At 42.5% G+C, this 27909-nt stretch overlaps 1 protein-coding gene across 1 annotated transcript in view; it reads left to right on the forward strand.

Annotated features, from left to right (window-relative positions):
* Positions 1 to 4628: 4628 nt before the first annotated feature.
* Positions 4629 to 27909, forward strand: part of smg7 (SMG7 nonsense mediated mRNA decay factor) — a 27978-nt gene continuing 4697 nt past the window's right edge. The window contains exons 1-19 of the mRNA XM_071543351.1: positions 4629 to 4725; positions 5729 to 5760; positions 6465 to 6582; positions 7527 to 7659; positions 7879 to 8050; positions 10014 to 10085; positions 10851 to 11001; positions 11790 to 11925; positions 13147 to 13309; positions 14632 to 14791; positions 15566 to 15636; positions 17104 to 17164; positions 17966 to 18085; positions 19023 to 19309; positions 19561 to 19704; positions 20766 to 21166; positions 21712 to 22071; positions 24834 to 24920; positions 27505 to 27655. Of these exons, the coding sequence (XP_071399452.1) occupies positions 4700 to 4725; positions 5729 to 5760; positions 6465 to 6582; positions 7527 to 7659; positions 7879 to 8050; positions 10014 to 10085; positions 10851 to 11001; positions 11790 to 11925; positions 13147 to 13309; positions 14632 to 14791; positions 15566 to 15636; positions 17104 to 17164; positions 17966 to 18085; positions 19023 to 19309; positions 19561 to 19704; positions 20766 to 21166; positions 21712 to 22071; positions 24834 to 24920; positions 27505 to 27655 (2845 nt within the window). The 5' untranslated portion in view covers positions 4629 to 4699. The remainder of the gene's footprint in view (positions 4726 to 5728; positions 5761 to 6464; positions 6583 to 7526; positions 7660 to 7878; positions 8051 to 10013; positions 10086 to 10850; positions 11002 to 11789; positions 11926 to 13146; positions 13310 to 14631; positions 14792 to 15565; positions 15637 to 17103; positions 17165 to 17965; positions 18086 to 19022; positions 19310 to 19560; positions 19705 to 20765; positions 21167 to 21711; positions 22072 to 24833; positions 24921 to 27504; positions 27656 to 27909) is intronic.

A 27909-nucleotide genomic window follows, 5' to 3' on the forward strand; every position in this document is an offset into this window, starting at 1 on the left:
AACAATGTCCAGGAGGTTTTTTTCATGTTGTTTGTCAGATATTTCCCCCACTGCTCTAAAAGCAGTGATCTAAAAGCTTTTCTCCCTCCATTTATCTGTATTGTAGCTTTCATACAGACAGATGAAAACATGATCATTCATTTCCCGCCTGCAGTGGAAAGACAGAGAAGTGAAGCTCAGATCTGACAGGAGAAACGTCAGAGTTCAGTCTGACTGTCAGCTCAACATTATCCTGTACTGCAGCTAATAACTATAACTATAACTATAACTATAACTATACCACTGTAGGACTGTCAGGTAGAGCAAACCACTGTACAGCTGAACACTGTCAACTACTACTATTCTTTTAATCTCTTAAGGCAGCAGCTTGGTGCACTACATCACCGTCTATAAAGAATTCCAGTTCTTCTATGCTTGTTGCTTGTTTATAATTGTTTTCTCTTATTGTTTTGGTACCACTGGTTATTGGTGTTGTGTATTTGCATTATGTTGTTTTAATGTTTTTAACTTCCTTTTATCTGTATTTTATTTTTACTTGTACAAGCACCTTGTAACCTTGTTAAGAAAGGTGCTATAGAAATAAAGATTATTACTACTACTACTACTACTACTGCTACGACTGCTACTGCTGCTGCTACTACTACTACTACTATTGTTACTACTACTACTACTGCTACTGCTACGACTGCTACTACTACTGCTGCTGCTGCTACTACTACTACTACTACTACTATTGTTACTACTACTGCTACTACTACTATTACTATTGTTACTACTAGTTACTACTACTACTACTACTACTATTGTTACTACTACTGCTACTACTACTATTACTATTGTTACTACTAGTTACTACTACTGCTACTACTACTATTACTATTGTTACTACTACTGCTACTGCTACTACTACTACTACTACTATTGTTACTACTACTGCTACTACTACTATTACTATTATTACTGCTACTGCTACTACTACTACTACTACTACTGCTCCTACTACAACTATTATTATTGTTACTACTACTGCTACTACTACTATTACTATTGTTACTGCTACTGCTACTACTACGACTGCTACTGCTGCTGCTACTACTACTACTGTTACTGCTACTACTACTACTACTGCTACTGCTACTACTACTACTGCTGCTACTACTACTACTACTACTACTACTACTACTACTACTACTACTACTACTACTACTGCTGTTACTACTACTACCAGGGCTGGAAATGGCCAGATGTTCTGGGGGTATCATCATCCAGAAAAACCAGTATGAGCAGTGTAATGCACCTGTGATATTCAGCCTACTAGATTAGTCAACTGCTTTTTCCTCACTCTGACTCCAAGATGATACTATTGAAAATAAATCATATGATTTCTGCTTGTAGAATATTATGTTTAAACACTGGACCTGTTTTCATAGAGAAAATCAAAGTAGGATACCTGGTTGGATCCTTCTTATTCTATAAGAAAACTGTCCACAGTCCTACTCTACTTCTTTAAGAGGCTTTTACTTTTATTTTCATCACTATGAATTTTACAAACAGACAGGTAAGATGAAGCTCGGCCTGTTGACCTCTGTTTATGAAAATTCACTATTTCTCTGAATACTTTTTGTGCAGTTAATCTGCCAGTTCAATTATACTTTAAATACTGTAAATCACCAGCACCTTTTGGGCTAGCCACTGATCTTCCTGATTTTTGGTGAAAACTCTGAGCTGGATTGCAAAACGTTTCAGTCATTTATCTGGTCTTAATTTAGAATTGCTTTATAAATTCAATAATAAGACAAATAAAGTTCAGAATATTCAGCACTGGTCGTAAGCAGGTAGGTGTGAGTCCAAACAAGAACCTTCAAGTTATGAGGAGACGCTCTATCTGACTGAGCCACTAAAACAAACTGAACAGACTAATTCTTGTAAAAAAACAATAATTAAATATGGGGTGTACATCGAAATCCTCAATGGAATGATTACATTAAATATGAAAGTGAAACTGTACATATGGCATCTTGCATAAAGTATTTGCATTTGAATTTCCCACAGCTTGCTCCTTAATAAGTTCTTGACTTTCCCTTTGGTGCTTAGTGTTTGTGGAACAGCCTCCTCTGTGCTCACAGATAGTGTAGAGGTAAGACCCTCCACTCTGGAGTCACATGTGGGCCTGGAGGCCTGGGATCAAATCCCACCAGACACAGCAGCAAGGTAAGGCTTCAGACAAGGTGAGTGATAAATAAAAAACAACAACAACATGACAAACATGAAAAGCCCATCCTAAACCAACCAAACCCAAACCACAATGACATGTCAAAAACAAAACTTAAACAAGATGTACTGAAAAACAAACAACAAAATAACCAAAAGTGAACAACAAATAAAACCAAACCCAAAAAATGCAACAACCATAACAACACCATACAGGTACCTGGTGGTTCAAAAACAAAACTGAACAGATCTGTCAAAAGCTTCACTTTTAAAGTTCTGACTGGATGCCTGTTTTTTTTTTCTTCTTGTTTCTGGTCTCAACAGGATCATCAGTGTGTTCTAGTGAAAATAAAGTGACACATTCTGAATCTGAAAGTTAGAATAGAATAGATCAGAGTTCTATTAAATGAAATAGGATTTCTTTTACTAGAAATCTGATCTATTCTACAAAGTACTGCAATCTGAGTAGTTTGAAATACAAAAATACTGCTTCCACCAGCTACTACTATTGCTACTACTGCTACGACTACTGCTACTATTACTACTCCTATTACTACTACTACTACTGCTACTACTACTGCTACTACTACTACTACTACTACTACTACTGCTACTTCTACTACTACTATTACTACTAATATTACTACTACTAATATTCTTTATTTATATAACACTTTTCTACAGAGTTCACAAAGTGCTTCACATAATAACAAAAACAAACAGCAGAACATATGGAATTAAAAAAATAAAACGAGAGACCAGAATAAATCAAATGGATTGCAACGAATAAAAAATAATAAAATAATAAAAGATAAATCAGTTCTTGAAGCCAGTCTAAAGAAATTAGAGTTAAATGGACATTTAAAGGTTGATTCTGATTTCAAACAGTAATAACAGAATGACAGGTGAACTGTGTGGTCAGACTCTGATCCACTGTGAGCTGTGAGCCTGGTTCACAGGAAATTATATTCTTCTTCTTCTGTTTCTTATTATATATAAATGATATGTGAAAGACTCTTCATGAAGGCTCCCTGTGTTTTCTGAAGCTTAATTCAGCACATTTTTACATTTATTTTACGTTGCATTTTAGGCATTCAGCTGACACTCCTATCTATAGAGACTTTGCTATGACTGCATACTAGACTGCCAAGCAACCAATAGTAGGAGGTCAAGTGTGTGAGTGAAGTGCTTGGAAAAGAGATGTGACTTTTATTTTTTTTTTATTATTTATTGTTATTACTACTTTTATCATCACATCACAAGCTGCCTGCACTAGTGCTGAACCACAGTTTGACTTTCCTGTCTAAACTAAACTAAACTAAACTAAACTAAACTAAACTAAACTAAATTAAATTAAACTAAACTAAACTAAACTAAACTAAACTAAACTAAACTAAACTTAACTAAATTAAATTAAACTAAACTAAACTAAACTAAACTAAACTAAACTAAACTAAACTCAGAACAAGGCTTCCCAAACCTTGCATGTCAGATACTGTTAAACAGATTTTATTGAGAACTATTTTGCCTATTTCATATATCTGTACATATTTTTCATTCATTTTTTTCATTGTCTCATTATGTTCTACTAATGCTGTCGTTTATTTTTTTAACCTATTTGCACCTAACAAGTTATAGTGTTGTTATTACTAATTGTGTTATGTTTAAGTACCCCAACTGCAAGAAGGTTATTTATTTATTTATTTATTTAGTATCTCTCTTTGCTGTAGGCTATTGCTGTTGAAATGCCTAATTACAATTTCTTCTCATCTCAATTAATCTCATTTTACCTTATCTTATCTCATCTCATCTCATCTCATCTCATCTATATTATCTTATATTGTAGAGATAGAGAGAGGGAAACCTGGGGTCATTTTGCTGTTGACCCTCTGGGACCCCTGAGGTTCCCCAGACCACAGTTTGGGAACTACTGCTTTAGAACATGGGTTATCAAATGTCATAACAAGAACCCCCAAATAGATACACATTAGACCACAGACCCCATTTGATAAGATTTTGTTATTGTGTTGATGTAGTAGGTAGCTATTGGATTTTATAGTTATAGAGAAAATAGAAGAGAGTGTGAAACCGATGATCGAACCTAGTTCTTATACTTTCTGTAAATTGGATAATTCATAGTGTATTAACTTATATATTGAAATTAATATTTTATACTGTACTGTATATCCCTTATGTTGCTGGTGACCCCCTGGGACCCTGTCTAGGACCTCTGGAGTTCCCCAGACCCCAGTTTGGGAACCACTGCCATGTCAAATTATAAGATCAGGACAGAACAGAGCAGGACAGAATGATGAGAAACATTTAGGGTGATTTGTCGGTTTGATAACCTTGAGGTAAAGCTGCTCTCATGAAGGTAAAGCAGGTTCCTCCCTCCGGCCCGCTCTGGGTCAGACAGGAACAATATGGCGCCGGGAGTAGCGTTAGCTTCTGGACCAGTCGTTGTCTGAAAGACCGGCGATCGGGCAGGATGAACCTCTGCGCCCAATATTTACGGTAAATCGAAAGCGAAATCATTTGTTCGCGTTTTCAGCGGTTCACCTCGTACGATCGATTGATATTTGAAGCGAGCAGATTAATTGTTTCGTTTGGTTGCTAACGTTAGCTAGCTAGCTTGCTAGCTTGGGGACCAGCCCCCTGAATGTTGGCGCTAGCTAGCATCTCATAACAACAAACAATCGATGCTGCCGCCTGGCGTACACACTCTTGGTCAAATGTGTGTAATGTTTAATCTGACCTGGTTTGGTTGTAGATAAAGTGAATGTTGATGGGCTGTGGTCGTGAAACATGGATAAATGTGTGTTTACCCGCCATACAGGGATGCGATAGTCAGTGTGTTGTTGCTAGCTAGCTTTAGCTTGCTAACGTTAGCCTCGTTCTGCGTATGTCAGGTTAGCGTTAAGCTGAGTATGTTAAATAGTGAATGTGTTTCGAGTATACTAACGCCAGCCTTTTCTCTCGTGAGCGGCGCTTACTATTGACCTGACTGTATGTCTGAAGGCTGACTGTGTTAAAGTCCAGCCAAAAGGTAAAGGTAATGTGTGGTGGGCGGTTAACGTTAACGTTAGATGTTTCATTCGCTGGCCGATTCAGTAACGCCAGGTTTTGTTATCTGTAGATTCTCCATTGCATTTTGGATCCAGGGGTTTGTCTGACCCCGACACCACACCACCACTCTGCCCTGATGACATCTGATATTAGCTATTTAACGTTAGAATGGAGCCACAGCCGGTAGAGACGTGGTAGCAACATTGACCAGTCGCACTTGCAAGTGGAAGCTAGCTGGTCTGTAAGCATAGGTACCACGTTAGTTAGCCATCTATTCTCAATAAACAGGAAGTGTAACATTATGTAATGAACGCTAACAAGTCAAGTGTTAACTAAAACTGCCGTTATTACCTAGCTGTTCAACCTGCTGTTTGTCATGCAGCATGGTGTGGAGTGTCTGTCTGTGAGGCTCCATCTAATCTCTGCCTCTCCTCTGTTTACATCCGAGCAGACAGGCAGAGGCCCTGAAGGCTGACATGACAGGTATGGTTTGGTTTGCATATCACCTTCAACAATTTCCATAATGCACTTCCACAGAGTCCCATATCTGCACCCTGGGAGACCTGTCAGCAATGTAGGCTGTGTACGGGATCTATATTATTCATATGCAGGCAAATTTGACCTTTTGTTTAGTTTTTTTGTAACCTCCTCATCTGGGATTTGCCTGGCCTGGTGTTCAATGAAAAATTTCTTATAATTCTAATGTTTTCCAGCCTCTGTTAATTTGAGGCTAGGATTAAGTGTGACTTGTGTTTAAAACTGTCTCAGCATTGATCAGTATAGGTATCCATATTATATGAATATACTGCATACACTCTGACTCCACATGACTGGGCATCTTCTGCTACACACTAGTGCTTTTCAAGCTTTGACCTCCGAGCAGGAGCTTAACGTTTTTGCCCACGTAGCACAGTGACTGGCACATCCCAAAATTCACCAGTCACTTGAACTATTTCACCATCCAACACATGTATTTAGAATAGAACCACACCTCTAAATGATGGTTGGTTACCTTCCAAAGTGGCTGGTGGAGTAGACTAACTTACCAGACTCATGCAGACATTTAAGAGCTGGTGGTAAATTCCCATCCTGCTTTACAGCACACACATCCCCCAGCTGATTCAGGTCTGTTTTTTTACAAACCTCGACCCTGGCGAATGTTCATCTCTTTCCACTTTGTCCGTCAGATTCGAAGCTGGGGGCGGCAGAGGTGTGGACGTCCCGGCAGGCCCTGCAGGACCTGTACCAGAAGATGCTGGTGACCGACCTGGAGTACGCTCTGGACAAGAAGGTGGAGCAGGACCTGTAAGCCCCGCCTCCCGCTTCACGTGACGCACATCGCACCGGCCAATCACAGTCAAAGTCTCTTCAGTCACCAAGTCCAAAAACTGCCGGAATATGTCTTGGTGACGTTGGAGCTGAGAAATATTAATAACTAATGTAGCGGTGCAGTACATACCGACACACATGGTACAGGATAACAAAGCTTCATATACAGTGCAGAGGGACAGTCTAGGACATACAATACACAGCAAACTATACACATCATCCAGATATGTGAAGACGAAGTGCAGACAAGGTATTAAGGTATTCGATACCGCGGACAATATCACAATATTCATGAAATATTGCGATATTTGATATTGAATAATATAGGACTCATTTTTCAAATAATATATTCTGGGTTATGAGTCAGCTAGGGATGGGACAGTGACCTGTGTTACTATACACTGAGGTAAAAAACAATAGCTGTTATGACACCGCCCCTAAATGTTTATTACGGTGATGACCAGCGACTTCTTGACAGTGTTGTACTCGTGTTGCTGGCTGGATGCTGGCTGGTCGCTTTTTCTCAGTTTTTTGAGACTCATTTGACTTAAAACTGATCTTATATTTTTTATAAGCTAAACCAGCATTTTATAATTTCGTTTTTTAAGAAAAAAGTCAAATATTTTACATAAATATTTTACATATGTTATACAGTCTGACATTAATACGTGTTTAAAAAAGAGAAATATCTTGTTATTGATGTAACTGAAGTATATTACAGTACTGTTTTTACGGTTTTCATCTTATTAATAATTATCGATTGCATGAGGCAATTTTGGCCAAGATAATTGTACTATCAGTTATCAGCATTCATATGGGCACAGGCCTGCAGTCGGCCTCCCTGACCACCAGGCGGCGCTGCAGCCGTCTCACATGTCGATGGAGTCATGTGACTTTGTGGCCTGTCTGTCTTCCTGCAGGTGGAACCATGCGTTTAAGAACCAGATCACCACACTGCAGAGCCAAGCCAAGAACCGAGCCAACCCCAACCGCAGCGAGGTGCAGGCCAACCTGTCGCTCTTCCTCGAGGCAGCTAGTGGATTCTACACACAGGTACGAGTCGGGTGGAGCCGACGAAACCCACGAGTGTGCGATATGATCAGAATTTTACACCAAGGTATCATACTGTAAAGCAAGCAATCTCTGTCTGTGTGTGTGTCCGTCGCGTATCTCGAGAACCGTTCGTCCGATCTACATCAAACAACAAACAAGCGTGTGCTTATTGATCATGTAAACAGACACATTAACCATGCCCCCCCCCCCCCCCTCCAGTTACTGCAGGAGCTGTGCACGGTGTTCAACGTGGACCTGCCGTGCCGGGTCAAGTCGTCTCAGCTCGGCATCATCAGCAATAAACAGAGCAGCACCAGCGCCATCGTCACTCCGCAGCCCAGCTCCTGCTCCTACATCTGCCAGCACTGCCTCGTCCACCTGGGAGACATAGGTGAGAGCGTTTACCCCGGGTCAGAGGTCGAGCCGACGGGTCGATTTCTGTGTAAAGATACTGTGTCAGTAAGAAAAGCAGAAAGGAGGGTTAAACTGACCCGCTCTGACCCCCTCACCACTAGGGCTGGACCCGAATATTCGACTATTCGGATATTCGTTCGTTGGGTAGGTATTCGGTTTTCAATTTTGGGCTTCGGATATTCGTTTTTTTAAATGTAATTTTATATGTAATCCGTAAGCCGGTTGCCATTGATGCTGCGAAGCAGTTTCTTTTTTTTTTTTACTTGCATTCAAATGTCAGTCACATTTGCTGATCGCCATGGTGACACAGAGAAAAAAGTACGACCTGAAATTCAAGCAGTCAGTTTCAAATTTGCTGAACAAAACTCAGGAGAAGCAGCAGCAAGACATTTCTCCGTTGATCTTTTTTTAAAAATCTTTTTTCTAAGGTAGGCTACCGGTATTTTGATACGGGGCTCTCTCTCTCTCTCTCTCTCTCTCTCTCCCTCTCTCTCTCTCTCTCTTTCTCTCTCTGCGCTTTAGAACGTAACCGCTGTGAAACGATCAGAAACACCGTTTTATTTCTCTGATTCACCGGCTTTCTCGCTACTACCGCTCCCTCTCTTCATTCACTTTCTAGCTCACTTGACCATCTCTCTCTCTCTCTCTAGCTCGCTTGACCATCTCTCTCTCTCTCTCTCTCTAGCTCGCTCGACCATCTCTCTCTCTCTCTCTCTCTCTCTCTCTCTCTCTCTCTCTCTCTCTCTCTCTCTCTCTCTCTCTCTCTCTCTCTCTCTCTCGGGCTATTAATTGAAGTTATATGTTTGTTAAGTATGTTTTCAGCGCTGTGTTTTTGTGAGGAGGAACTGTGACTATGTGTGAACTTTGTCGGGTGAACTGTTACCCCCCCCCCCCCCCCCCGTGGCCGAAGCTTCGAATATGTTAAAATGCGAAAATGGTATTCGGGACAGCCCTACTCACCACCTAGGAGAAAGGCAGCAATCACATTACTTCACTAATTCCTCAGCAGCAGTAATTGGTGTCATTCCTCGATCCGTTACTCTGCGTTTCGTTGGCAGCAGCGGCTCTTTGTTTTCCCCTGAGTTTCTCATCACTGTGTTGGGTATCAGATGCTTTGATGAACTGGATGTTGTGTTTTTTCACAGTGGAAAAAGCGTTTTGCTGCCACACAAAGTTCACAACGGACCAGAATGTTCTTTGATCCACGATCAATTCAAAGTAATTGGAAAACTTCCAGCTGCTGAAAGTCTGCGTCTCTCCCTCAGCCTCCAGCTTTTGTTTCGTGTTTTTTTTTTTTAGCAAACAGCCGTCGAAAACCTGCTGCATGTCCTGAAGATACAGATGAGGAGAAACACAGACAGGGATTTGGAAAAACAAAAACTTTGAAAATTTGAAAGGGGTTCAGGTTTAAGAAACGCAGTAACGCAGCGTCACTGGTAGGGATGGATCAATATATCGAAATTCAATATATCTCAGTACAAAAATGTGTCAGTCCGTATGTTGTGTCAGGAACATGAATGGTGATATCAGCTCCATGTTATTCTGCTGTAGTAATCACTAATGAGACTCTTGACCATCACAGTTTCACAAGCTCTCCATCCAAATTATATTATTGTCACTTTGTAATGACATTTTTAAATTGTTGTTTACATTCTAGCAGCCAATGGCATCACTGGAAAGATTTGAGTCTCAGAAAAAAACAGAATTCTGCACAGTCAGACTTTGTTGTCACGGTCACAACAAGAAATATAAAGGGGAAACATATTGGACCAACCAGACATTTTATACAGTACATAAAACGTATTGTTTTATGGTCTGTAAAGCCTTGGTAACTGTTTTGAAAAGTAAGATACTGCTACTACTAATACATGTTCACCAGCTGAATACATCACCAGTTCAGTCTCTTGGTCTTTTATCTTTACTGTGTTTCTTTCCTGCAGCGCGTTACCGCAACCAGACCAGCCAGGCGGAGTCTTACTACCGACACGCAGCTCAGCTGGTGCCGTCCAACGGTGAGTCTGACGCCCGGCTCCACTACTACTGTTTCAGCAGCCAGCTAGGTGTTTATATTAGAGCGGACTCCAGGTGATGGTTGGCTAGCTGCAGAGTGGACTAACAGTCATTATCCTCCATGTGTCTGCTGGTGCTGGTGTGTTCATCACACAGCTTCTGCCTCGACACATGATACGGGGTGAATTTGATCGGATATGCTCTTATTTCCTAATTTCTCAATATGTAGGGATTATTTACCAGTATAGTATTTACCAGTGAACTTAAAGGAACTCACTGTTGGAGTCAGGTTCGAGTCCTCAGTGACAGAACGGCTTGTCAGGTGTCGGGACCGATGACTGAGTTAACTGATTTTTATGCTTTTGTTAACTATATTGTGTATTTTTTCATGTTCTGTGTCATGGTGGCCGGTTCCACTAAATTATATTTGTTATGCATTATGGGATTTTATGATCGCCATGTTTTATAAGAATGGAGTCTATCATTGGTGAGACTTAGTCCTTGGTTTGTACAGGATGCCTTTCTGACTTTTTAATAACACTTTGATTATTTTACCAGCCCGGTAGTGTTTAGAATAGAACAGAACTCCAAGTGACAGTTTGTTACCTGTAGAGCAGACTGACTCACCAGACACTTTCACTGTTTTACCAGCCAGTTAGATTTCTAGATGATTCGGTTCTCTACTAAACTGTCTGTTGGAGTCGTCAAGCTCGCCCAGCATGTGGCTGGTTCTGTGGCTGTACTAATGTAACCCTCTGTCTCTGCAGGTCAGCCGTACAACCAGCTGGCCATCCTGGCCTCGTCCAAAGGAGACCACCTCACCACCATCTTCTACTACTGCCGCAGCATCGCAGTCAAGTTCCCCTTCCCAGCAGCCTCCACCAACCTGCAGAAGGCCCTGTCCAAGGCTCTGGAGAGGTGAGGCTGCATGTGCAACAACAATATGATAAACTGAATAAATACAGTTATTTTGTACTGTCACACTGGGGTCAGCTTACTTATTGGCTACAGCCAGTCAATGCAGAGAAACAGGTAGTGCATGAAAGAAATTATTTTAGGTGTTGGTCTTACTCACTAATGTGGCTAATTACCAGTTTTTCCACACGAAAATAATTATATAATAATAATAATTACTGCTGAAACATTTTGATAATCGTTTTAGTCATTTATCAAGTAAAAATACCAAACATTTGCTGGTTCCAGCTTCACAAAAGCTAAGATCTGCTGCTTTTCTCTGTTTCATCTCTTTATTAAAGCAACGAATCCTTTGTGTTTTCTGGCTGCTGGTCAGACTGAGGAAGAAATGTGAAGAATCACTTTGGCCTCTGGGAACTGTGATGGCCATTTGTCATTAATTTTGACTAAATGATTAATTGATTTATCGAAAAAATTATCTATAAATAAAGTAGTTGTTGCAACCCGTGATTTTGGAAACAGAGTTACAAATTGCTTGACAGAAGAACTTACAAAACGGGTATGATTAACAAGAAAAGTGAAAAGTAAAAAAAAAAAAAAAAATATCTGTCTGAAACCCCTGAGAGCTCTTGAGATTTGTGCGTTTCCATAATCAATATTGCGACTTTGATACTGTTTTTGATTGTTTAACCCAGGAATCACCCACCATCTGTTATTCTGATTCTAGAGCCAAGTGATTATTTTTGTCCCCTTTCCTCTGCCTGTAACCCCCCCCCCCCCCCCGTTCCCAGCCGAGACGAGGTGAAAACCAAGTGGAGCGTGTCGGATTTCATCAAGGCCTTCATCAAGTTTCACGGCCACGTCTACCTGAGCAAGAGCCTGGACAAGCTGAACAGCCTGAGGGAGAAGCTGGAGGAGCAGTTCCAGGTAAGACAGACTGACCCGGACCAGGTCTGCACAGCAGCAGCAGCCTGGGTTCAGTTGATCAGGTTCCAGCCTGCTTCCAGACTCCTGAATCTCGTCCCGCCCACTTTTCAGATTTTGTTGAGCGATTCAGGAGAAACTGTCGAGCCAATCGGGGTCTTTGTGGGCGGGACTAAAGTTTGAACCGTTTCTACAACAGTTTTTCATTGGTGTTTGAGCAGAATAGATTTGTTGAAATCTCCTCCTCAACCAACAGATTGTCTTTGCAAAGACGATATTTTTGTCCAAATGGACGACATTCTTGGTCAGCTGGTAAATGTCTGCTAATCATGTAGAGGCTGACTGGCTGCAGCATCATGTGACTGAAGTGACATCACAGCGGCCGGATACGTCAGTCGTGATTGGTTCAGCTACCTCAGTCACTAGTGATTGGTTTGGGGAAAATCAACCCCCCCCCCCCCCCCCCCCCACAGAAAATGACTAATGAGGAGGAAATCTCTGAATAATGGAGTGGGAACCAGATGGACGTTCAGTCTGAAGATCAGGATAGTGTTGGAGCAGATCTAGGAGCAGTCAGGACTGACCAGAGCCTGTCTGCAGGCCGCAGTAGCTGCTAAATCCCAACTTTCACCAGACACTCTCTCTATTAAACCACACAGCTCGATCCTCCTTCAGATGATGGTCCAACCAAAATTGGACAAAAGTTTACCAGACAAACTTTTTTCTCTACAGAATAGTTTTTCCAGAGGTGTTTTGATTTACTTAACTTTTTACAAACTGTTCTCCACAGCTTTTTGATGTTGAAAATAAGATGTTAAAATAGCTTTATCTAACATGATGGACGTGTCTGTCTCTTCTTCTGTGGTGTTCATACCAGTTCAGAACACATGAAGAAATAGCTGAATATGAGCATCAGTCCAGACTTCATTTTGTTCTGCTAGGCGTTCCAAGCATGAGGAACCGTTTTGAGGTGGTTTCCTGTAGTTGGTTGGATTAACGAGCCGCACTGCAGTTCTCCTGTTGGAGGACTGAACAAACCAACCAACTAAAGGAGGAAAATAAACTGATCTGCACATGATGGCTGTGAACGCAGCCTTAATCTCAGTGGGACTAACCTGGTATAATACAGGTTAGATACAACTATGACTATTACCTGTGCATGGTTTTGACTCGTGTGTGTGTGTGTGTGTGTGTCTGTGTGTGTGTGTGTCTGTGTGTGAGCAGAGGCTGATCCTGCAGAAGGCCTTCAGCTCCCAGCAGCTGGTCCACATCACAGTCATCAACCTGTTTGAGCTTCATCACCTCAGAGATCTGACAGCTGACAGCAGCGAGCAGAGCTTCAGCACCGAGCAGCAGATCAGCTGGTTCCAACTGCTGGGCCTCTTCAGTAAGACAATACTGCTAATACTACTACCAATACTACTACTGCTAATACTACTACCAATACTACTACTGCTAATACTGCTGGGCCTCTTCAGTAAGACAATACTGCTAATACTACTACCAATACTACTACTGCTAATACTGCTGGGCCTGTTCAGTAAGACAATACTGCTAATACTACTACCAATACTACTACTGCTAATACTGCTGGGCCTCTTCAGTAAGACAATACTGCTAATACTACTAATAATACTACTACTGCTAATACTGCTGGGCCTCTTCAGTAAGACAATACTGTTAATACTACTAATAATACTTCTACTGCTAATACTGCTGGGCCTCTTCAGTAAGACAATACTGCTAATACTACTACCAATACTACTACTGCTAATACTGCTGGGCCTCTTCAGTAAGACAATACTGCTAATACTACTACCAATACTACTACTGCTAATACTGCTGGGCCTCTTCAGTAAGACAATACTGCTAATACTACTACTAATACTGCTAATTCTACTACTACTAATACTAAAACTACTACTAATACTATTACTACTGCTAATACTAATAATACTGCTAATACTGTTAATACTGTTACTGCTAATACTACTAATGGGCCTCTTTAGTAAGACCAGGCCTTCATACTGCTGATACTACTCATACTGTAACTACTGCTAATACTACTAATACCACTAATCCTGCTGATATTACTACTGCTACTGCTACTGCTACTACTGTTAATTCTAGTACTGCTACTAATATTACTCCTATTTCTACAACTACTATTATTAATAGCACTAATAATAATAATACTAACTAACATTTTTCCATTTGGATTTTATTAATTTATTTAACCCTCTTTGCAGATCGACTTACAGTGAATGCAACTATAAATTACATTTACTATTATAGAACGCTTATTAAAACAGATTTACAGCGTGTTTTTTCAAGATGACAAATAAAAATGTGACCAAGAAAGAAGAAGAAAATCCAAAAGGACAAATGCACAGAATAATGAAAACAATAATAAATACAGAAAACAGGCTGTAGTTCAACTGAAAACAAGCCTGAAGTTTTTAAATGTTTTTAAATGCAGAATCATCTGATTATTCAGTGCAGTTTATGATTTATGTTCACTTTGCTGTCAGATGAGTCTGGATATTAGAGGTGTGGAAGAGTTAGATTGTGTTTGTTTTCTAGATGGATGGCTCAGCAGATAGATAAATGCATGGTTGGATAGACAGGGATGAAAGGATGGAGTTTAGCAGTTGTAGGTTGAGATCTGGATCAGCCTGTGTGTCATGTGGATCTCCTCCTGCCCCTCAGTGTCCTTCCTGGGCGTGATGTGCAGCCGCGCTCTGCTCAACAAGACCCGAGGAGAGGGCATCATGGGAGAATGTCCTCTGCCGGCCATCAAGGTTTCTCTGGACTGGCTCAGACTGAGGCCGAGCGTCTTCCAGGAGACCGCCGTGGACCAGAGGCAGCAGTAAGTCTGACCTCTGACCTCTGACCTCTGTAGGCACCAGCAGGAATCACTACAACACTGACTGTCTCCAGCTAGTGCTGAAATGATAACCGATTAATCGCTTGTCATTTATCCAGAAAAATACCAAACATTTGCTGCTTACAGCTTCATAAACGTTAAGATTTGCTGCTTTTCTCAGTTTCACATCATTATGAAATGGATACTTCGGGTTTTTTGGCTGCTGGTCAGACTAAGTAAGACATTTAGAATCACTTTGGGCTCTGGGAAATATTTTGACATTTTATAGACTAAATGACTAAATCTCTCCCTCTTCTCTCTCTCTCTCTCTACCTCCTCTCTCTCTCCCTCCTCTCTCCCTCTCTCCCCCTCTCTCCTCGCTCCCTTCTGTCTCCCTCTCTCCCTCGTCTCTCTCCTCTCTCCCTCCTCTCTCTCCCTCTCTCTCCCTCTTCTCTCCTCTCTCTCCCTCTCTCTCTCTCCCCTTCTCTCTCTCCCTCCTCTCCTCCCTCTCTCTCCCTCTCTCTCCCTCTCTCTGCTCTCCCTCCTCTCTCCTCTCTCTCCCCCCCTCTCTCCCCCTCTCTTCCCTCTCTCTCTCTCCCTCTCTCTCCCTCTTCTCTCCTCTCTCTCCCTCTCTCTCTCTCCCCTTCTCTCTCTCCCTCCTCTCCTCCCTCTCTCTCCCTCTCTCTCCCTCTCTCTGCTCTCCCTCCTCTCTCCTCTCTCTCCCCCCCTCTCTCCCCCTCTCTTCCCTCTCTCTCTCTCCCTCTCTCCCTCTCTCAGCGTCTGGCCCTGGCTGGTTTCCATCCTCAACAGTTTCCAGCCCAAAGAGGACGATGTGTCCTGTTCCTCAGGTAACGAACACCGGCTTCATCCGCTAACTTTAGCCTATCGATTCATGTAGATCTGCACCCGTACACTCTTCACAACCAATAGGAGTATCAAGTATTATTTATTTAGCGGATCGGTCGATAATATGCGTACCGACCCAAGAACTCGATCACAGGAACTAATGCATCAGTTGGGTTTATTTATGCATTCGACTAAATTACACACTGACTGTTGTTACTCTCCTCAGTCAAAAAACAGCTGATTAAGAGTAAAGAGCAGCTGAACAGACAGAGAACAGTGCGGCAGGTTTGGGTCTTAAAAAGTATTAAAAGGTAATAAATCAATTTAGTGAAAATTAAGGCACTTAAAAAGTATTAAAAAGTCTTAATCGCCATTTTATGAGGCATTAAATTTTGTAGCTATTTTTTCAATGTGAATAGCCTATTTGTCCAAAGAGTTTGTGTGCTGAAAGTTTGCGTGAATTTATTTATTTTGCTCCTCATAACTACTACGACAAACTACAACCGGAAACAGTAATGCATAACCCGGAAGTTAAGAGACGCTCTCTTGTGCACCGGGCGGCCGATCTGAATTCTGTTGTATTGATCCAGCGGTCCATAGAAGTTATCGCAAACTAAGACTGTTTAGTTTTGCAATCTCAAAATCAATGTATAGTAAATGTAAGTTAAAGGTGTCGCTGATGTAACCGGTTACAGCTCAAAGTGGTGTTGAGTAAGGCTGGGGCAAGGATCTCACGATATGATTGTATCACGATACATATTGCGATACATTGCAATACTCTACACTCCACACTCTTCATACATAATTTACTGAAAATTTTAAAATAGAGCTGAAAATCCAACTTGCTGTGTACCACCTGGGTAGTCTAATATGTAAATCACATTATATTGATAACTCAGCGGACAAATTGAGTCAAAACTGTTTAATTCAAAGGGATTTGAGGGAAATTTAAGGACATTTTAAATCCATTTAAAACATGAATAATTTTTTTTAATATATCGATATGAGAGGCTGGAAAATCGATACAGGATCATGGAAAAAAATATTGCAATACTCAGCTGTATTGATTTTTTTGCACAGCCCTAGCGTTGAGGTCTTAAAATATATTGACATGGTCTTTAAAAAGGTCTTAAAAGGTACTGAATTTAACTTCAGGATTCCTGCATATACCCTGACTTAACGTACAGTTAAATCAGGATATCAGGAGGAGTACGAGGACATCGGTACTGTACTGTACTGATGTTATCGGTGCACACTGCATCTGATCTTAAATGTCTCCAAATTAGATTCTTCCTTCATAAGTGTTTTCTCATTACCTGTCTCTTTACAAAGTGGTGGCAGTATAGTTTTTTATTTACCTGGCAGTATATAAATGCCTGTGTAAAATGATGTGTAATTGAGGTGAATCCATTGCAGCAGTGTGGTTTTAAAACAGGCTTTGCTGAGGGTGTGTTTGTTTTCTCCCCCAGTGACGCCCCTGCCGGAGGAGTTTGAGCTGCAGGGTTTCCTGGCCCTGCGGCCCGCTCTGAGGTATACACACACACACACACACACACACACACACACACACACCTGCATGCTTTTCTAACAGGTTGCACTGGATCTTATTATAAACGCCTCACACACTCTGCTGCGTTCAGGTTCCTGTGCAGTCGGGAACATTTCACTTCCAGGTCTTAAAGTTTTGAAATTGCACAAAAAGTAAAAAAAAAAACTGTTGTTGAATCCTGATCCACATCACTGCACCGTCATCTGACATTTTGCGATATAACAATATATCGCTTGTTCTTTTATATGAATTTTATCTTTTTATCTGTCTTTTATTGATGTAAAGCACTTTGAGCTGCATGTTGTGTATGAAAGGTGCTATACAAATACAGGTTATTATTTAGCTAACAGTCATATAGTGATTAGTGATGGGATCTGTTCATCTCAGGATATGATTCGATACTTGATATGGGGTTCAGGATTCAATACATCCACGATATGATGTGATAAATAAAAGTTCAGTGACAACAAAGTCTTCGTGACTTATGCTTATTTCTGAGACTCAAATCTTTCTAGCGATGCCATTGGCTGCTAGAATGTAAACAACAATTTAAAAATGTCATTACAAAGTGACAATAATATGATTTGGATGGAGAGCTTGTGAAACTGTGATGGTCAAGAGTCTCATTAGTGATTACTACAGCAGAATAACATGGAGCTGATATCACCATTCATGTTCCTGACCCACGATACATATTGTCACATTTTTGTATTGCGATATATTGATTTCCGATATATCGTCCCGTCCCTAAAGCTGCATATTGAGTTGTGTCGGTGTTTCAGGTCTCTGGACTTCACCAAGGGTCACCAGGGCATCCTGGTGGACCGGGACGGCCTGCCGGTCCCCGCCCGCCACCAGAGGCTCATCAGCCTGGGGAAGTGGGTGGCCGACAACCAGCCGGGGTGAGTGGTCATCTTCCCTCTCACTGCATCTTTGATGTTTTATTGAGTGTGTTTACTTTTTTAAGATGGTTTGCTTTCTTCACAAATGCCGTAGTTGTTGCCTCACTAGTTGCCGTTTCCTAAGATGTATTTATTTTAATGAACCCATAACCCATAAACTAACTCAGAAAAAGATCAGGAAATGCTCGGGACTGAAGTTGGGATTGAGATTTGGCTGCAAAAAAGCCTCTGAGGAATTTGGATCGTGAATAGAAAAGTGCAGGTTATTGTATTATTTTATAGAGACATAAATATTAAAGAAAAATAAATAAAGGGCTGTGACCAAATTGCAGCATAAATACTGTCTTTTAAGACTTGATTAATATTGTTCAAGTTGTTATTGTTCTTTAATGACAATATTGCAATATTTCATGCTTTTATCAGAAGACTCTGGAGCATTAGCAGGTTGGACATTTCTGAGTTTGTGGTGGACAAATTCTTTACAGAGACTTTACAGAGACTTTAGATATTTTACAGACATTTCAGAAAGTCCAACGCCACTTTTGAACTGTTGTGCAATGAAACTGAACTCAGGCTACATCGTGATTTATTCGACCAATGTGTTTCCATCGTAATTCATTGCATATTTCTAATTTGATGTGTCATATTTGCAAATAAATACATGGATGGAAACCCAGCTATTGAGGACAACAGTAGAAGAAGCTTCAATTCCTACATCACCAACATTATAAGCAGCCTGTTGTGAGGAGGTCAGAGGTCAGAGGTCACAACACCCTGACAGTACATATCGATCAACAATAGATCATCGTTATCCTCTCTCTCTCTCTCTCTCTCTCTCTCTCCCTCTCTCTCTCTCTCTCTCTCTCTCTCTCTCTCTCTCTCTCTCTCTCTCTCTCTCTCTCTCTCTCTCTCTCTCTCCCTCTCTCTCTCTCTCCAGGCTGATCCAGTGTCAGGCGAGCGAGGACGGCCTCCTCGCCTTCGTCACTTCCATCCCGGAGCGAGCCATCGAGGAGCCGCAGGAGAAGGAGGCGCCCGTCCTGCAGGAGTCGTCCAACGGCGAGCAGACGGCCAACGACGGCGGCGGCGGCCTGAAGTCGGTTCTGTCGGCGGGGAAGACGCAGAGCGCCGGGCTGGACGGCGGCGAGCGGCCCGTCGTCACCTTCAAGGAGAACATCAAACCGCGGGAGCAGAGCCGCGAACCGATACGCAGCCACCACCAGAAGGACGGAGGCAAGGAGCGCCGCGACTTCGCCAAAGGCAACGGGGCTGCTGGGAAGGGAGAGCTGAAGAGAGACGGCAAGAGGAAGAGCGAGCTGAAGAAGGCCGGCCACGAGAAAACCGCCGAGGCCGGAAAACAGGTAGAGGAACACGGACGGAGCGCGCAACATCCTAAACATTTCATAAAATATTTATTATTATTCGACAAGGCGGCAGCGTAAAACAGCTGACGATGTGATTGGACGGTTTTGTCGTTCAGGTGAAAGCTCAGGTGGAGCTGAGGAAGACTCCGGTGTCGGAGGCGAGGAAGACGCCGGTCACCCAGACTCAAACCACCTGCTCCTCCCAGTTCATCCCCATCCACCACCCAGGAGCCTTCCCCCCCCTGCCCAGCCGGCCCGGTACACACACACACACACACACACACACACACACACAGTCTAAAATACACACACACCTGCCTGGTATACACCCATTATGTTTTGTGTCCATTAGCTGTGGTGTGTTCTGGTAGATTATGGCGTGGTTTGATGATGTCAGCCAGAGAACAGCAGGGCATTGAAAATCATAAATAAACTTTAAACTATTATTGAAGAGGGTTGTTATGGTGACAGTAATGTGTCCAGTAGCATCCAATGGTAAACAGTCTCTTCTCTGCACTCAGGTGGAACTCATTACCTCCACACATTAAACAAATCAGAAGCAAATACATATTCAAAAAATCACTCAAACAGAAACTAATGAGAGAGGCCACACAGCAGGAATGATGCCACCTGTTATGTATGACTCTGTACATGCTTTGGTTAAGTTATCTGATATTTTGATTACTTGACCTTTTAATTATGTAATTTTTTCTAGACTGACGGGGTGTCAGTCCATGTTTGTATGTCTGAATGTTCAATTTTATGTGGAACCCAGGAAGATTAGCAACCACTGTAGTGAAGTTAACTCTCTGAGTGTTGAGCAGTATAAATCTCTAATTAAAAAGTGTTACTGTTTACAAATACAGCAAACTGTAGAATTTAGTTTCACTTTTGTTTTTCCAAATAATGACTTTGATAGCACTTAGCCCGCACTCTAGTGGTGAAAGGCGGTATAACCGGTGTGACTGGTGTTGGGGAGGGAAGCAGCACCGGTGTAAACATGGCACCACCCTGACTCTGCTATTAAACTGAATGTTGTGCAAAATGTTTCCATGATAAACAAGAGCCGTTCTGTTTAGTTTATCGTGCTAAAAAGTGCAAAGTTCACTGCAGAAGTCTGTCAGGCCTTCATCTGCACACTGAGGATTTGCACATTGAAGATTGAATGAATGAATGGTTATGATGTTTGATATAGTATAGTATAGTAATTTTGCCTGTGAGACAAATCATGCGTCGACACAGTTACATTGAAGAGAGCTTTTCTGTTGTTAAAGAGTGTGTTTCCCCCTTTAATCCTCCTCCTGATTGGTTCTCGGCAGGTTTCCCCCCCCCGGCCTACGTCATCCCGCCCCCCGTGGCGTTCCCGGGGCTGCAGGTCAACCCGGGCTTCACCTTCTCGCCGGGCGTGTCCGTCCCGGGGCCGTTCCTGCAGCCGGCCCACGGCCAGGCCGGCGGCCAGGTGCAGGCCGGCAAGCAGTCCCACATTCCCTACAGCCAGCAGAGGCCCTCCGGACCGGGGCCCTCGGGCCAGGGGCCGGGGCCCATGACCCAGGGCCCGCCGCAGGGCCAGCAGCCCCAGGGCCAGCCGCCCTCCCAGCAGGCCTTGCAGCAGTCGGTGCAGCTGCAGGTCCAGGCCCTCGGCCAGCAGCAGCAGTCGCCCACCAAGCCGGTGCAGCAGGTGGGGATGGGGAAGAGTCCGCCGCACCACCCGGGTCTGCAGGTCGGTCCGCTTCAGCCTCACTGACTTCAGCTGGGACACGTTTACATGACTGGAGAGGTTTCACCCTCTGCCTGTTTACTGCTGTAACAGAAAGACGGGATAATGAGCAGTGTAATGAATTACTGCTACTCCCAGGGAGTAATGAGTCAAGTAATTACTTTTGAAATTTAGATTAGATTAAATTTCAGTTATCCCTGTGGAGAATCATTGCAGCAGCAGAGAATAGGATCAGTGACTTCAATTCCAATACTAAGTTTAATATCTAAAAATGTGATTATACCCTGGCTGTTGTGACAGTGCTAAATAGGATACAGAATAATGGGCTAAAAATAAGAATAGAGGAAATGGGGAATTAAACGCAATGCAGTGAACAATTTCAATACTAGAACATACAGTATTAAGTAAAAATACATGAAAAACATGTAAATAGAAAACAATTAATATTATAGGTTATATAGGTTAACTAGAGTATGAAAACCTGGAACACACTCAGTCTGTAGCAGTAATGAGTATAATGAGTACTGAGTGTCGTGTTTGTTGCCCAGCAGTACATGCAGGTCCAGGATCAGCCGGCTCAGATGTGGAGCCAGGCGCAGGCCGCCATGCAGAAGCTGCCGCCCATGCAGCTGCCGGTCAAGCAGCCGCAGCAGCCGGCCTACTTCCTGCCGCCGCAGGAGCCGCTCAAGCTGTACGAGCACCAGCTGCAGGCCGCCCAGCCGCAGCTGTCCATGGACAAGAAGATGAAATACCCCGACGTCAAGATGCAGGATTTCTACTGGGAGCCGTCGTACCGGATGGGCGACAGCCTGGCCGTCATGGCGGAGCGGATGGGGAAGAGGCCCCCGCCGGGCGGCTTCTGTCCCGACCAGGACGCCGGTGCCCCGCCCCGCGGACCGCCGTTCGAGGTAAGGAGCCCCGACCCCGACGGCTGGAACGGAGGGAGGGAACAGTGAGGGAGAGACGGGTTGTCCTGTCGAGTCGGCTTTTCTATTTCTACACTTTTTTTTTCTTGCTGTCGTTTTCTGTTTAGTTTTTTCCTCTTTGCTTTTTCCTTCCTAGCTCAGATTTTTTTCAGGATTAGGAGGTTCAGGTACCAGCAGGGGGCGTTTGGTTCTGAGACGCGAGGTCAGAGATTCTGTGAGATCGCTGATTGGCAAAAAGAAGACTGCATGGGTCTGCTACTGTTAGGACAGTGAGATGTGATGAGATCTCCTGATCAGTCCTGGTTGGAAACTCAAGTGTCAAAGAGCACAACAAGAAGTCAGAGAAACAAACTCAGCATCAGTCCACACAACACAAGAGACAGAAAAATCTATTATCTGATAGTTTATGCCGTAACTCATTCAGATGTTTATTTCTGATTGGGTCAAGATCAGCTGTGCTGATGAACCCAGGGAGCTAATTAGTGAACTTTCTCGTTTTGTCTGTTTTTCTTTCATCTTAACTGACAGTTCACCTGCTGCTAACTGTTGTATAGAAGGTGTAATCCCCTAGATGGCGCTGTTTGCAGGAATTATGGGATCTTCAGTGATGCCAAATTAGTAATGTCCAATTTTTGCTTGTCCCTCCCTTCAAGAGAACCTTTTTTGTCCAAGGTGGATGTGGAGGGTGTTGTTCAATTCACTGAGCCACAGTCTGACAGCAGGTGCTGCTTTCTTCTTCCAAAACACAGAAAGACTTTTTTTTAGCTGTAACAAAACTATTTGGAACTGAACCCTGCTGCGGTTCAAGGCTCAGTTCCCATTGGAGTAGACCTGTACACACTACTGGTTCTGTAAGGTTCTCCTGGTTCTCAAGGTTCTCCTGGTTCTCTCCTGGTTCTCTCCTGGTTCTGTAAGGCACTTTGCCTCTGTCTGGCTGTCAGAGTGAACTCAGCCTTGTAGGTTTCTCTGTAGCTTTCAGCCTAACTTTCCCTCTTTCCACCTCTCTTACCACCTTGCCTTTCTTTTTCTCTCTTCTGTTTTTCCCCTCCCTTCTTCTTCTTCTTCTTCTTCTTCTTCTTCTTCTTCTTCTTCTTGCTTCATCTCTCACTAGGACAACAAGAGCTCGCCTCTTCTACCTCCAGACCTGTTAAAAACTCTAGCAGATTTTGAGGAGGAGGAGGAGCTGGTCTTTACCAAGCCTCCTGATTTCTACCAGGCCTTGGCCGGCCCTCTTAGCTCTGCTCCTGGACCAAACATATTTGTATGTAGCACTGTCTTCCACCCAACACCACGCAGGCCTAAAGCCACAATCTGCTGCTCTGTAGGTCTGATGATTCACATAATCTGGACAAAATTAAGAAAATGTTCATATTTTATATAGTCGTAGACCTGCTGTCTTTTCAGGTCTTGTGATATTAGCTGTAGTGTAGTATCATGTTCAGCTATACAGTGATGTGTTCTACTTGACAGTCATTTTGCCCAGTACACTTCATATTGAAAACTGACTAAAATCTTCAGATCCCGTTAAGATAAAGCAGGCTGGAAAAAGTGTGTAATGTTGACATGGAAACAGAGCAGGAAGCAGAACAGAATAAAGGAGATGGAGATGCTGATGGCTGAAGGACGTACGATCCATCGCCAAGTCAGAAGACTGATCATTTCATGCTCAGTCTTTTATTTTATCATTGTGTTAGTTGGATTAGCTGTTGAACAGATTGTGGCTTTAATCGCATGCTGAATGTCTTTTGTCCAAACCAGTCTGATAGGAACAGAAGACTTAAAACCTCTTTTATAAAAGTGTGTTACACATATTTTACACCTTTGACCAAACCCAAGCTGACGCCATTTATGAAGTTATCTAGATGTCAAAATCAATGAATACAGTAGAAATCACTTTAATATTATTATAGCCTTTGACATGATTGCACAGTGAAAGAACAGATAAAGAGAAAGAGAAAGAAGTTTAAGGAGCGGACAGTTTTTCACTATCAGTGGAAATGAACAAATGCTGCTAAACTGAAGTGTCTGTCAGAGCAGCCGCTGTGCAGGTGAACGTCCAGTCAGCAGGCAGGAAGACAGTAAATTAGTCGACTCTGCAGGTTTCCAGCCATCATTCGGAGTCATGTTCTAATGACAGTGAAAGTGGAAGGTAGATTTTGAGATTCAGCAGCCACTCACACACCAGTCTCCTGTCTCCACTCTCGTCCGCTAACCATCGCTAAAGTGCCTGGTAGAGTAGAAAGACTTAAGAAACACCCAAGATTTACAGAAGTTTAGCTGCTGGATAGTGGTAGGACCCCCCCCAACACACACACACACACACACACACACACACACACACACACACACACACAGTATAATAACGTTGGATTTGAGCCATCATTTTGTCATATTGCCTCGACTTGTGTTTCAGCTGAAATGAACAGCAACTCTTAACCAATATATACCAAAAACCCAAAATAGGATAGGGCTGGGTGATAGTTGAAATGAATGTCATGATAATCATAATGACTTTTTATTTATTTATATGTCACGATATGGCTTACAGTATGTATGTAAAATCACATCAATCAAATTGATTTTCATCCCAACAAAACTAACATTTTCAAATAATGTTCCTTCAGATGTTTCACGCCTCATTTTGTCAGTTTTTTAAATAAAATGTGCTCGTTCTCCTCAGTTCAGTTTTGACTTGACTGTAACTGTCGGTTCTCCTCATGCCGCCTGTCCTTCGCCTCCTGCAGCTGCCAAACCAGTCCAGGATGGAGAGCGGCCCGGAGGTCATCAGCCAATCATCTTCCCTCCTGCCTTTATCTGGCTTCTCCATGCAGGTCAGTGTTAGAGATGTTCTGATACCATTTTTTCCTTCCCGATACCGATTCCGATACCTGAACTTGTGTATCGGCCGATACAGAGTACCGATCCGATACCAGTGCGTTAAAAAAAAAAATATGTATATTATTATTATTTTTTAACAGCTGTATACTACTAACCCTGTATGGATGTGATATGATTGCTATCATTGTTGTATGGCCTGGCTCAGGTTAAACCACTTTGTAAAACATGAACAAATACATACAGAGAATGAATGCCATAGAACTTTTATTATCTAGTTTGACAGTCAGTCATAACTGAAAAAGAACATAAATAAATCTAGGAATAAATAACAATTCCTTTAAAAAACTGTTAAAGTGCAGCCACAATTTAGTTAAAAACAGACATTTCAAATTTTAAATAGTACAGTAACAGTATAAATTTAGTATATAAGTATAGATTTCCGGGAAAACGGCCACTTTATCCGGGTGCAACTACTTTAAAGTTGGTTTTTTCAGGGCTAATAAATTACGTGATATCGGATAGACTCGCCGATACCCGATCCAACATTTTAGGCTGTATCGGAGGCATTTCCCATACTGGTATCGGTATCGGAAACAACTCTAGTCAGTGTTCTGCCTCCAGGTGTCACACAGTGGAGAGGTGCAGGAAGTCGTGCTGGGTGTCGAGAGCCGGTTCCAATGTAGTAGATAAGCGAACGGTTCCTCTTAGGGCCGCACGATTAATCGTATTAAAATCGCGATCTCGATTCATACCTCTGTGCGATCTCATTCCTTAATGACAACGATTCTGCCGCATGTTCATTAGGGACGTCCGCTGCATCGAAACAAGCGCTCCTAACAAGTCACAACACTGTGTTTCACCACGTGATGAAATGCAACATGCAGAGCGGCAGAAACCAGCAGGAAGGAAAACAAATCCAGAGAGAGACAGAACAGAGGAGAGTAGACACACACAGGAAAACACTTCAGAGGTTGTGTTCTAAACAAGAGAAGAAGAGAGATGTAAGTTGATTGTTTTTATGATAAGTGTTGGACCCATGAAGCATTTGAATTAGGCTATTTTGTCTGTTAAAAAACAAGCGCATATCTTTGCCAGGCTGACAGTACGCATGTTGAGCTCAATTCAGTTCAATGCACTGTCACACAATTAAACTAATTCCACTAAAGTTACTTAAATACCACGAGGTAATGATGCTGCCTGTGTTAACGTTGTAGGGCAGCAGATTACGAGTTATCAGGTTGTTTACATTAGTGATGTGTGGGTTTTTGTCAACCCGTGGCCACCCGATCCGACACATCCGGACCCACCCGACCCATTTTCATACACATAAAACAAAGACCCGGAACTGATCCGCAACCCGAAAAAAAGATTCCAGAAGGCAGGTCATTTTCCAAAGACTTGTGTAACTCAGGCTGTACTTAACGTTGCACTGTGCAGTGTGCACAGAATGTGGATGGCGGGATAAACCAGCTGAAGTTTATTCCGTTAATTTCATTTCATTGGAATTTAGTCTATAATTACATTGTGTGTGTAGGGTACTGTGTGTTTGACCTGCACAGTTGATGTGACAGTCTCATTACGGTCATTATTATATTTTTTGTTGTTTCTGTCTGTATCAGGCAGAAGAGTGCAGAAAAAAATGTATATAAAAAAATGTTTTGCGTGAGAGAGAATCGTGATCTCAATTCTAAGCAAGAAAATCGAGATTCTCATTTTAAGCAGAATCATGAAGCTCTAGTTCCTCTCATGGATCAGTAAGCAGGTTGAACAGCTGGTTCAGCGTGTTGTCGATCCCAAACAAAGACGGGATTTGATGCTGGCTCAGGAAAGTGACAGTCGGTGGCAAAAATGTTGTTTTTGTTCTGTCATGTCGACCTCCAGCTACTTTGTTCTCACTTGTTCTTGTATTTTGTTCCCTAAAGTGATGCCAAATGAGCCTGAGCTGTTCTGAGGAGTAATTCTGCACAGCAAAGTCTGTCTGGAGTAATAAGACAAAGTGAACTCACACTAAACCTGCATGTCGCCCCTGAACATGTATACAGTAGGAACTGATAAGGGAATAGATAAAGAATCGGAACAAAATCCTAATGATACCCAGCCCATAGCACAAACAGACCATAATATACCTGTGGGTTGATAGTGTTGTTGATCAATACAGTGACTCAGCTGCTGAGATTTCTGCCCAACCTGACTGTCCGGTCCGGACCGGTCTGGATCAAACACTGAAACTGAAAAAACAGCTAAATGAGATTCAGATTTTGATTTGTTAATCCGATCCCACCTTTAATCAAGTTTGAATGTTGATTCTGCCTCTTTCAATATTCATCATGTTATAATATTATTTGTCCAACAGATGGCAGGATGGAGCTGTGTTTCAAACCTGCAGATCTGGATTCTGTAATCTTGATTTTGTATCTGGACCAGAAGGATCCTGAGATTTTTTTTATTTTATTTTTTTATAAACGTACTAAAAAAAGGAGATTAGAAGATCAGTGTGATTTGTCTGCTGTGGGGATCGAACCTGTGACTCCAGCCCCCCCCAGCGCTGAGGCAGTGTTTTGTTTTGTCTGTGTTCAGGAGAACTACCAGAACAGCATCTTCAGTCAGGCCTACGGCAAGAACCTGCCGCCCAACCCCAAGCCCGACGCTCCCATGATGCACCAGGAGCCGTCCCTCTACTCTCTGTTTGAAGGGACTCCCTGGTCGCCCTCGCTGCCCGCCAGCTCAGGTAACCTGGCTCCCCAGCGCCTCCCGTTCACCGTATCTTCTGACATGTAACCCACGTTACCAAGTGATGAGTTTAATGTTCCTTCTTCAGCCTGCTTTACTTGACTGATTATTGAAAGAAGTCTGTATTGGATTGGAGGAACATTTGTGGAAATTGGGTCGTTATAGCAGCAAATGAAAAGATACAGAAGAGGAAAAAAAGGATATTAATAAGAATGGAGCAACTGGGTAGTAAACATAACATAACCAACATTT

The sequence above is a fragment of the Centroberyx affinis genome, unplaced genomic scaffold, assembly GCF_046629955.1.
Source record: "Centroberyx affinis isolate AG114_WGS23_722 - 3 ecotype Tasmania unplaced genomic scaffold, CSIRO-AGI_Caff_v1 ptg004296l_1, whole genome shotgun sequence".
NCBI classification, from domain to species: Eukaryota; Metazoa; Chordata; class Actinopteri; order Beryciformes; family Berycidae; genus Centroberyx; species Centroberyx affinis.